At 40.5% G+C, this 12,750-nt stretch overlaps 1 protein-coding gene across 3 annotated transcripts in view; it reads left to right on the forward strand.

The window, feature by feature from the left end:
• Positions 1-12,750, forward strand: part of kcnip4a (potassium voltage-gated channel interacting protein 4a) — a 150,330-nt gene that overhangs the window by 83,475 nt on the left and 54,105 nt on the right. Inside the window, exon 1 of one of the 3 annotated variants that reach the window (XM_050066770.1) lies at positions 10,371-10,490. The exons of the other annotated variants lie outside the window; for them this stretch is intronic. Coding sequence (XP_049922727.1) covers positions 10,382-10,490 — 109 coding nt within the window. The 5' untranslated portion in view covers positions 10,371-10,381. Of the gene's footprint in view, positions 1-10,370; positions 10,491-12,750 lie in introns of those variants that run through there. 3 annotated transcript variants of the gene reach the window in all.

The following is a 12,750-nucleotide window of genomic DNA, read 5'->3' on the forward strand; positions in this document are numbered from 1 at the left end:
AGAGCAGCTGTCATGTTTGGGGGTAGCCACGCCACCAATCACCATGCTCGCTTATAGCCAAATCTGATCACATGAAAAACACATTTAGTGCTGACATCCATACTCTTAAAATGAGTAATCTCTGAGCTTTAGATGCCCTAGGTGAGGATAATGGCAGCAAAGAAATGTATTTGAACGTAAAGGGTGACGCTTCCTTCTGCACTGTGATATGGTTGGCGGGTGTAGTTCAGTCGAAAGAAAATACAGTAGTTCCTACATAAAACTACTTAGACCAAGCTCTGTGGATTTCCTTGAGAAACCAGGTGGTGATGTCTGGAAAGGCACATCGCTGCTGAGTTTTTCAAATTTTAGTGCCACTATCCGAGCGCCATCTAGTTACGTTATATTCGAGAGAAGGCAGAAATCTCTCCATATCTCCAACACTCGGCAACTCACACCAAAACAATCTAGACTGATAAATAGCACTATAGGTAAGAGGAAAAATAGCTCTTGATTTTGGAGTGGACTGTCCCTTTAAGTCAACTTCCACTCTAGATTCCAGCACCATTTTTAAACCAGTTCAAATAGCAGCATCTTTCAGACACATACTTTGACTGATGCATTTCTTCTTAAGTCTCAATAAAGACCAACCCTAATAGATTTCACTGTATGAACCGTATTCAGAGAAAGTCCCTTTGCCAAAGTCACATAATTACTGTAAAATCGAACCATATGCCCAAACCACTTCAAATTGATTCCTTCAAATTTTTTTTCCAAGCCATCTGTCACACGCAGTATTTTTCACAGACCCACTCATCTTGTTCAGAAGTGCTGGGTGGATGTCACATGTGACAGAGATTTGAGAGAACATTTGGTATGCACATGGTTCCTTAGCACTCTCATCTCACCTCAGGTGCAAGTCTATTGACCCATGTCACACTATTAACTACAAGCCAATGAGAAGTCTTCTAAGGGTTCTGGTAAATGCCCAGTGGTCATTAATATATGGTACATGATGTTCAGAATGAAATTGTCCTTGATGAATTACTCTGAGCCGCTATAGACTGCAGAGCAGCTCTTTGTCGAGGACCAGGTTTATCTTGCATTTTAAAAAGGCATATGGATAAATCTATAGTCTCCCACTGGAAAATTATATTGAAATAAAAAAAGATTTTCTTCTCCCAACAGTTGGAAAATGTCATTGGTGTTACTTAGCCACATGGCATGTAAAAGACTTCAGATATCCATATTCTCTGATATGCAAATGTGAAAAGGCTCCTCTTACATGAGGAGATGAAGAGGGGTCACCTATGCGGCTCCCACTTCCCTCTGGGTTCTCTTTGTTATCAGCAACATGTAATCTCAGCCCTTTTCAAAGTCACTGTGTCATTATACTGTACTGGTTTTTCAGTTCTCTAAATTAGCATTTAAATTGAAAAGAGAAGCCACACCAGTTGGCTTTTTCGGCTGCGAGCTTGTTTTGGGTTTTCAGTCGTGGCGTGGCACTCAGTGCAGCAGTTTGTTCTGTGATATTAATCACTCCACTCCCACAGGGCGCGGTGACCAGAATTAAGAGGGCTCTCTTAGAGCTGGATTAATGACCAGCATCCTGCTCGGAGAAGCTCCGCAGGTGCAGAAAAGTGGGCTTAGTCATGTACAGACAGTGATGTGGCTCACAGTGGGTCATACTGTCATACTGACATCTGTAGAGCAGACACAGATACTTAGAGTCACCCCAGGGTGCAGTCCTGGTTTGCTTTAAAACCTTGTTCCCCACCGTAACATGGACGGTGTCTGTCTGTAAGACTTTTGTTTTCATTGTCAGCCACATATCCTTATGTTAAAGCTACAGGGTGTATGTATGGAAATATATGTAAAAATACTAAAAATACTAAAATATTAAAAAAAGAAATAGGTCCATTTTTTTCTTAAGATTGTTAAAAAAGACAGTGCAAGATAAGTATTAGTAAAAGTATATATAACTAGGAATATTCATAACCATTAGTTTTTCTCCATAACTCTGAAGAAAAATACATCATACATCTACACTATTACTGAAGACAAGGACAGTGTAAATGCTGGTGAAGATTCTCAATCATTCAGGTCATGGTAATCCTAAATGCTATATCATAGGCAACTAGACTCAGTGTGTTACTGGGTTTGAAGTACACTTCAAACTAGGGGTGTGCAATATGGACAAAAAGTAATATCTCGATATTTTGGGGGATTTTGACGATAATGATAATTAGACGATATTCTTTTAAATATGTGGTTTTAACAGCCTGAGTTATAGCTCATTAATTGTTTCTCATGGATGATATTAATGGACATATTGTTTTAAAGGAAAAATGTTCTTAACATTTCTTGCTGCTTTTTTACCTGCCAGCTCTGTTTGACTCTGGTGACGGCCTTATGTAGCGTCAATTCCGGGTCCTTTTGCAACTGTTCAGATAGGCGTTTGTCCCGCAGACTCACCACAAGCCTGTCCCCCACCATCTCATCATTTAGAGCCCCGTAACCGCAGTGCTCCGCCAGGCAGTGCAGCGCTGTAATGAAACTGTCGGCTGTCTCGCCCGTTTCTTAATGCCCCTGATTAAACTTTACTCTCTCAAAGATCACATTCCTGCGATTCTCTTCTGCTTGCGTCTCTAATCCAGAAGCAAGGCGGAATCTGTCGAAGCGTTTAATCCATTTAGGCCAGTCTTCAGCCTTGAAGGTGAACTTTTCTGGCGGGGAGACTTGAAATTGTGCCATGTTGCCGCTTCGTTCAACTAACTGTGGCTAGGCTAGGTAGCTCCATAGATGGTCTTCCGGTACTGCGAACTTTCCCGACCTAAAACTAGACACTTTTGCGTGTCGCTATATGCAGACTAAGTCACTAGTGCTGTTGCTCGCATCTGCCTTTACTTCTGACACCATGTTCAGTTATTTATTGGTATGACCGCAAACCAGTCATTAACCACGCAGGCTTCAGGTACTTGAGCAACCCTTTAATTGTTCCCCTGCAACACAATACAGCATGACCTTAGTTCCCACCTGACAGGCTGGGACCTATCACTACAGTTGACCCACGTCTTCCGAAGCTGCTGGAGCATCCGTGGGCGGTGTTGCCATGTTGTCTCGCTAATGTTTGTTTAGCACCAGGCTAATCTGCCGGGAAGGTGCCAGTGAGAGATCATGTGACCACCTAGGCGTACTGCGGTGTGCTGCTGCACGCAAGTTACGTAACTCTTGTTCAGTGAATGTGTGGGGTTTCAACCTGGTTTCAACGTGTGTTTTCAGTTGTTTTTGTGAAGTCATTTGCATACTTGATAACGTAAATTTGCACATCGTTAAAACAACAATGACGATATTATCGTTAACGATATATATCGCCCACCCCTACTTCAAACCCAGTAACACACTGAGGCAAAAGCTTGTTCGCCATAGGGACAAAGCCCCCGGGCAGAAGCAGAGTATTTTACTGTATGCAGTCCGATGCAGCCAGGAATGCACAGATTTATACACTGGGGAAACTAGAGAACCACTAGAGTGCATGGCATAGCACAGGAGAGCCAACTCGTCAGGTTAAGACTCAGCTGTCCATTTACATCTAAAAGAGAAGGGACACTCCTTTGAGGACAGCAGTGTTCACATCTTGGCCAGGGAAGATGGATGGTTTGAAAGAGACGCGAATGAAGCTATCTGTGTCAAACTGGAACGACCATTGTTTAACAGAGAAGGGGGCCTATGACAAAACCACTCACTCACCTACAATGCAGTCTTGAGATCCCTCCCCAGATGACTTAACACCCATTTGCACCTGGATCCATCTAACCCTAATGACACACATGATGACTGGGTGGGTTAACAACTCACATGTGACCTCAACGACTCTGTAAGGGTTCACACCCACACAGGGTTTAAAGCCTGCGACTCTGCACCGGTCTGTTAGAGTTGAAGAAGCCTCTCGGATGAGAGGTGAAACGTCTTCGAGAAACTCAAGCAAGTCCAGTTGCCTACAACAACATTTGTGCCCAAGGGCAAGTCAAAATCTCAAGGCACACCTGTATTCATATCTGTGCACAACAGCCTCTATAACGTGTTATCGCTCTTATCAGGACATAAGACAATAAAATTAAGCAAAAATAACACAAGTAGCTTTCGTGATACTTTTTTCTCTTTTATTTCAGTGGTAGTTTCGTCTTCGCTGTTGCTTTGTTGTAATTTGCTCCGCACAATGAAGCGATCTCCTGTTATCATTCCTCACACTGGCTGCCAATCAGGGCTTTTGATGTGTCACACACTGAAAATTCCCACACGTGAATGGCAACAAATAGGTTCCCCGTATCGACCCAGGTGAATATTGCAATAATAATGTGTGGTGGCACACCATTTGAGAACCACTGGCCTATGGTATAGCACTTTAGGACAGTATAATTAATTACTGTGAAGGGAATATGAAGTTAGAAGTCTAATATTACTGAAAATATCTATCTAATCTAATCTATCTATCTAATATAAAATCTTAAACAACATGTGGCCGATTGTTTTAATGTGCTTATTATTTGCACCGGAGCAGGTTTGACCCATTGATCAGACAGTTTCTTGAATCTGGTTCAGAGCTTTCAGTTGTTGATTCTTGCAGTTTCCACTTGATGGCAGCAAAATCAAACAATCAAGCTCCTTGCAGTAAGAAGAGGTGAAAGAAAAAGGAGTGTTTTTAATGGCTGATTGACTGAAATGCAGTGCAGTTCAAACCAACGTTTAAATGATTGCAAAGATCAACATGTGTACATGGTCAGCAAAGAAGCAGGATAGTTAATTTGCCCTGTCAAGATTTCATTTATCAGACCTTATTAGATTCTTAAGATTATGTGAAATATTGAAAGATATCACTCCTCACGAGGGACCTATCTTTCATAGCAGAGCCCTGAATGCCCTTTAATATTATCTTCTATTAAAACAAAGAGCCTTTGACTTAATTGCATGTGAGTACTCTGTATAAGGTTACGTTCTCTTTCCAAGAAAATGTCTCGCACAACAAATTTAACTGCAAACTCATTGCACTGCGATCCATTACTGGGAATTTAACAAGACCCAGATCACATTAATTTGCAATTAACCGTATTATTTGAAGGTTACAGGCCACCGGGGCCTTCTTGTGTAATTTCTCCAAACAAATGGAAGACATTAATTTGTTTTAACGCCACGCTGCAGCACTGTGCTTTCTCTGGAGATGGGCATTCAATTGTAACTTAATTTAAGTGAACGTAAAGACACATATTATTCCTTTCGTGGTGTTTATTCATTTACTTTAAGAGGAGGTTTTACCTGCCACGTTTAATATGAACATCTGACATTGTAACAGAGTTAGCATGTTCTTCTGTGCCAGTGTGGGTTTTCTCTGGGTACTCCGGTTTCCTCCAACAATCCAAAGACATGGAGGTTAATTGGTGACTCTAAATTGCCCTTGGGTGTGAATGTGAGCGTGAATGGTTGTCTGTCTCTATGTGTCAGCCCTGTGATAGTCTGGCGACCTGTCCAGGGTGTACCCCGCCTCTCGCCTAATGTCAGCTGGGATAGGCTCCAGCCCCCCTGCGACCTCCAACATGATAATAGGTTTCGGAAAATGAATGAATGAATGAACACTGTAACATTATATATATGGCAGAAAATAAGGAACAGCATAATAAAGTCCCCTGTAAAAAGACCTAAATATAGAAACGAGAAGTATGGCTATTGAAATGGCTAATGGCCCTTGAATACTTGAGCAGTAATTGTAGGAGGAATTGTTCACAACCAGAAAACTCCAGTTACAGATATTATAGATGGTTAGCACGGGTAATTTGGCCTCTATAGACATGCAAGCCTCTTGAAAATCAGAGGACTGAATTGTTTGAAGAAAGGAAGTGCTTTCAGCTGCAGACTGAATTTTAGTGAATCAGTACGTTGAGTAAATTAAAGGGTAATGCTGGCAGTGCTCTATAGTTTTATGACTGTCAACGAATCCAATAAAAAGAAAAACCAACAATGCATTAGCACATCTCTCAGTACTTTACTGCTTACCCAGTTTGTGTATGGCTCTCAGCCCCAGTTCGTTCCTGCTTAAGATGTAGGTCTTTATAAATGGGTGAAACATGTACTTTCATTTTTAAGAAGGTTGAATGATTTGCGAAAACAGCTGGGCACTGTAGTTTTAAGCAAGTGTTACTCACTCAGGAGGGAATAGTGACTTTGGGACTATTGATACAAATTGGTGCGCTAGTGCAACAGGTTGGTGTATGTGGCGTTAAGTCAAGAAAATACAGTGGCCATGTTCATGGTAATGACGGATCATTTCAACCAGTAGAACAGTGACTTTAATTTTAATAGTTTCTGGGCAACAATGACGCTCTATGGGATTTGCTCACAATAAGAAAACGAAAAATATCATCAGTCTTACCATTTAAAAAAGAAATAAAAGTCATCCAGGGACAGCATAAGCAATACTGGATCCAGTTTCCTGTTCAAATATGAATATGTAATAAACTCTTAGCCACTTTATATTGTTTGTTTATTATCATAATCTTCATAATTATCACAATCCCCAGCGGGTATCAGTGACTCACCAACTTATTTTAATTTTGATGCACTACTCTCGTGATATTCTTACAAGCCAGTGTATTTCTCATGCAGTTTGGGGTTGCTGCAGACATTCTTTGTCACCTACAGTACAGTGCAAGCTCCCAGCTTTAACCAACACACCACAATGCTCCACACTGGCAATTACCTTCATCACCAATCACACACTGATTGATACAGCATACTGTGTGCTGATGATATGCACAAACCTTGATTATTTCCATTACCATTAGCCAAGGGCCCTTGATTACACCCTATGCAAAGTTGTAAGGTGATTGGAGAGCAAGTGTTGGAAAGTGCAGAAAGTTTCTATGAGATTAGGTCATGCTCTGATATCAGTGTTGAAGAGAAACACATCTCAGGGAATAAAGCAAAAAATAACTTCAAATTGAAACACACCTGGAGGGTCTTTTTTTCTCCCCGGTGAAGCTGCATCTCTTACCATCGAGACTTCTATCTCACCTTATCACTGTTACAAGCTGTGCTCTCTTGGAGCTTCCTACACAGTTGCCTGCCCTGTCATGTCCAGAGACAGCTCACACATACACACACACACACACACACACACACACACACACACTCTTGGGGCTCGGGAGCTATATTTGGTGCTCGCTCAGATGCCACAAATAAAGGAAAAGTAACTGATAGTGGGATAAATGAGCTGTCCAATAGCATGCACAGCACAGAGGTTGTTTCCATGGTAAAAAGCTGTGCTAACAATTCCCTTTGAGCTGACGGGCTGTGAAGATGAATGGAGGATCAGCTTCTTGTGTTTTTGTACTGGGCTGTGCTGAATATTGCTTTGCATGAAAGACATATTTGGCCTTTTTTGGCTTATTTTGAAAATTTGATAAAAGCTAGAGGCTGCTTTCATCTGCTTTTGGCAGCTAGATGTTATAAGTTTATATGGCCCATTTTAAAGACACATCCAGGTCACAGTGTAAAGCAGATGTCTGTTTTAGTATCGATAGGATGTGATGCAGTGATTAAAATGGGCATGGATTTCCTTGATTTAAAAGGTGCACTGAAATTTTATATGCTGACATGTGAATATACCCTGTAATGTTTAATACAGGATGTTAAAAAACACAAAACAAGCAGTGTTATCTGCTGAGAGAATCAGGAGGCTCCAGATGAATTCTGTTCCTTTGTCTCCAGCAGCCACCTGCTGCTGACCGCAGGCTCATTTCAACTCTCAACCTCCGAGTCCTTTCTTCTCTGCCGTGTTGTCTTTCTCTCTGACCTCTCCCTTGTCATCTCTCCCTTAAGGTTTCCTGCTTTATTTTCAGTCCAGGTGACGGCGAGGTCACATTTGCGGGTTATTTCTCGAGCTGACATTTTGCACTGATCAGTCCGCCCACAGCTTCTTTGTTGAGCCACAGCTCAATCATCCCCGTTATTAGTTCCCTAACAGAGTAAATATAGGAAAGGGGGGAAATCTTTTCACATCAATGGCAAGGAATTTTTTTTCTGTAAGTGAAATTACTGCAGCAATTGTGCTATGATTTGCTGCTATTATTCAGGCATAAATCTGTTTCTGATAAGCTGTGTCCAGCCATCTTCAATCTTTCTTTTGTTCTCTTGGGACTATAAAGATAATACGGGGGTTATTATACCTTCAAAGGTTGTCTGTTTTTCATCTGCAGACATTTTATTCGAAATGTGTGTCATGAATTGTGGATGTTTTGTGTAAAACGAAATGGTCTTCTGATTTGTTTTATGAAACACAGAATCCATCATGGATACAATGAGAAAATGTCTATAATTAAGCGCTGCTTAAACATGTAATTCATACATGTTGTGCCCTCTAATGAGCACAGGGATTTTGTACGCTTCTTTATAATTTTGCAAGGACAAGTGGCCTTTTTGCCCTAATCAAGAGTGAAGCTTCAGGTTGTGGATTATTATCATTAGACAAGGAAAGAAAAAAACAAAGCTATACAGAAAGACAGTGCAGAATTGAATTTAAAAAATATTAGGGCTACACACTATGAGGAAGATGCGGGATACATATTAACATTGTTGAATATCACAATATTACTTGCAAAATGAATGGATATCAAAGTGAACTCAGTTCTGCTTTTTTGTTGTTTCTAGTATAATGCTGAAATACAGCAAATTGCTTGTTGAGTGAAAAAATAAAAGGAACTTATTTTCAACATTATTTTACGAAACAAACTGAACGTTTAACATGGGTCGGCCACCTGCGGCTCTAGAGCCACCTGTGGCTCTTTAGCCCCTCCCCAGCGGCTCCCTGTGGCTTTGACAGAAAATTATTTGTAAATGAATAACCCCTTTTTTTTTTTTATTACAATTTAAAGTGCAGTTTACTTCTGATACTCTCTTTTAACTAACTCAAAAAAAAAAAACCTGAGTGCAATATCATACTCTTTCACGACATGTTCAACGTGCAAGTTGACAAAGCAAAGACAATTCAAAAACTATATACTCTGCAGCCCTAGAAAGTATTTTTTAATAGAGATTAATTTGAAAACATTTTTTGTGTACAACAAGATTAAGAGTTGACAGCCAGCCAGTAGGTCTCCAGGGTTGTGAGCTAAATGCTAATGTTAGCATGCTAACATGCTAACAAACTAAGATGTCAGGCGATATTGAGAAGACTGTGATTTAGAACTGCCTCAGTAGCAGCATCTGTCTTGTCTATGGCCATCGCCATTCTTGTTATTACTCCTCACTGGTTCTGGCGTACTGCTTGGCAACGCTTGACAACAGTGTTAGTCTCTCCTGCGCTGATTGGGGAATTGGGTCCCACCAAGGTGCTCATTGGTTGATTTTTATTTCAACTCAGTAACCGCTGGTTCATGTTACAACGCCAGACGAAGCAGTCATGGATTCGAAGGTCAGGACCCAGGCAAGGTTTGATGTTCAATTAGCAGGAAACACAAAGTTCAGCTATGGGACTGATATTAGTTTTGCAAGTTTTGGACAAGTTAAAGAATTGACCTGATGATGGCACTAAATGAAAGGCAGTCCATTGAGTAGTTGAGATTTTCCCTCCAAACCACAAATATCAACTTACTGGACGCATGAGAGGAAAAGTCAGGGGAAGGTTCATGTCTTATCTTGTCTGGTCATTTTTGTTCTTATAAAATCTGTGTGCTTTTATGCTAATTTTATATTTTACTTGTTGAAACTCTGTGTTGCTGCTATCCCTGGCCAGGTCTTCCTTGTAAAAGAGATCTCAGTGGGACACACCTGGGTAAATAAAGGCTAAATAAATTAAAAAGAAAATCCTCTGGGGACCATGAATATGTTAACAAAATATTATGGAAATCCTTCTAATAGTTGAGTTATTTCAGGCTGGACCAAAACTAATCTGATAAATATCTTATAAATAAATATCTAAATATCTTCTTTAGGCTAATATATACAAATGTGAGTGAATTTAGAATTAACTTGTATTGGTAAATGATGATTTTTGTGACGTTGGTGCTTTTGAGCAATGCACACAGCCCAACATCTCTCATTCTGTCCATTATTTGTCACAATGATCAGGTTCATCCCCCGTCTTCCCTCTTTCCTCCTTGCCTCTCTTTTCCATTCTCTCCTCACACCTCCTCGTCTTTATCCTTGCCACTCCGTCTCCCCCTCCTTCCTCTCTCCATTTCACACACTTCTTCTCCCCCTCCCTCCCTCCCTCCCTCCCTCTCTGACTTGTACCGGTCTCTCATCACACCCAGAGATGCAGGGGCTTGAAAGTAGAGTTTAATGGCCTGCAGACTGTGCTGCACGCTGAGCTCTGTGTCTCCGGCCATGGGCAAGCTGTGACCCGTCCGACATGTTGACTATGAACTTGGAGGGACTGGAAATGATTGCTGTGCTGGTGGTTGTGGTCCTCTTTGTTAAGGTGCTGGAGCGATTTGGTTTGTTAGCAGCTGGCTATGACGGTAAGGAAACGGCAAACTCCTTTTATGTTCGGAAGGGATGGGTTTTTTGCCTCTTTTGGTAGGAGTCAACCACTTGTTGATGCCAAAGTTGAAAGCACAGAGTGTAGTTTGATGGGACTATGTACTGACTGTGAGTTTGTCTGAAGCATCTGCACTGGAGGTTATCATGTGTTGATTGTTTGTATTAAATATGTAATGCAAAGTGCCTGTTAAGATGTTTTAGTTGTGATTCAGACTCATCTTTGTCTATTCCTGATTAAAATATTTGATAGATTTGAGTATAAAATAAAGTTTGACTCCTTTTGCTGCAAGCAAGGGATAAGTTTATCCAAAAGTCAGTCTTTTCTAGATATGGAGACATTCATATTTCTCATTTGTATGGTCATCTTTCAGTCTGCCACTCATCAGACTGAAGCTTCTGAGGCTATCAGTCATGCTGTTTTAATTAGATAAGTTGCATCTCTGCATGATTCACCTGACTTTGCTGCTAATTGGCTCAACAGTCACGATGACTCACGCAGGCCGAATATTATAATCTGACATCATGCTTTCAATCCTCTGATTTTGACTTTTCACTGTATCTCAACCTCACCTCCAGCTGTCATTTTACATCCAGTCGTCTTCATAGCATCTTGACACTTTGCTTCCACTTTGACGGTTAGTTTATTAAATTTGAATTAAATTAGATTGGATGTGAAAGCTTGCGTCGTCTGTGGGTTGGCTAACGTGTTTATCCAAATGAGAGTGAGACGGTTGAGGGCTGAACGTAATTGTGCAGCAGCTGGAGCCTTGACAACCTGGATCATAACCAGGGAGAGCTGGACAGTGCCATGGTGGCGTTTGCTTTTCTCTTGTAACCTCAGAATGAAAAGGGGGAAATCAAAATGAGATTAGGTAATGTGTTGCCCCTTTAGGAATTATCTTTTTGAAACCGGACTAATAATGAGTTAAAAAGTAAGAGCGAAGAAATCAGTCTTGTGTGTAATGATGAAAACTTGGCCTAAAGTTGTCACTCTTCAGTAGTGTTGACATAAATGCTGCATATTGATAGCAGATAATGTGAAAGACGAGTTCTGCTGCGTGATTAAACTTTGTTTGTGTTTTCACTTTTCCCCCTATGTTTTCCATGTAGCTTAGCACAGAACAATGGTTGAAACAGTGCCCACTGGAGATTTGTCAGTGTGCCATACGCTAAGATGTCGATTCTTTCCCTTGAAAGTGTGAATCTAATATTCAGTGGTCGGGTCTGTCTGGCACTGAAGACCACCTGTTATTTATATGCTCTACTTAGTGCACAGGCTGCCAAGCTGTTTGCCTTATGCTGGGGCTTTCACAAGTGAGATGCAATTAAATGTCGTCCAACCGGCAAGAGTAAAAACAAAGTTATTTAGATGATTTAATATTTGCTTATTTTACTTGTGTTTCTAAAATGTACTCAGTGCTGTGCCTCCTTAGTGGTTTTACTGAAGTGATGTAATGCTGTTTTCATGGTGTCAAATTCCAAGTTTTTGTATGAACGCCCACTTGAAACATGCAAACAACAATCACATTCACAGGTGGGATTGTGAAAATCCCAATAAAGCCATTTTCCTCCATCGTGGTTCCTATATTGTTTGTGTGAGGACAAACTGAGATGTGCAGTTTGTTTGTGGTGGTCTGACATACATAAATCTCCACACATTTTTGAATAAGAATGCTGATTAAAAGATAAATAGATATTTTTGTTCAATAGATAGGTGACTAATCATTTGCACTGCCTAAAATGGACTCAAATGACTGAAAAAAAAAACTTAATTAAAACCTTAATTGCCCTCAAACTAGTTTCAAAACATTCTGATTGATGTCTGGATTTGTGAGTTGTGCCTTCTAATTTTTTTAATCAGTCCATTATAATTACTATTTTGATTAAGCATGCAGACTATTTTATAAATGAATATGTCTTGTGCTTATTTGATATATTGATCAATTTTAACTAGAGCTATTAGAATACTTTAAAGAAGAGGCAAAGGCTCACTTTGATGGTGGTATTTCTCAAAAGATAGAGAAAGTAGCACGGTATGGCACCTACATGCCACCTTACTGTTTAATATTGTAGTTTGTATGTATGGCTACAGTATGTATTGTGAACACTGCGCTCTTTTGAAGCACGTAGAAAGAGCAGTGACAATGTTAATGTGGCAGCAAGGATACTCAAATGTAGTCTGATCAGTGGTTTTGATACGTAAGATGAGTGCATTTTCAGAGGTCCAGCTGACCTTGA

This window comes from Epinephelus moara, chromosome 17 (assembly GCF_006386435.1).
Source record: "Epinephelus moara isolate mb chromosome 17, YSFRI_EMoa_1.0, whole genome shotgun sequence".
Lineage (NCBI taxonomy): Eukaryota > Metazoa > Chordata > Actinopteri > Perciformes > Serranidae > Epinephelus > Epinephelus moara.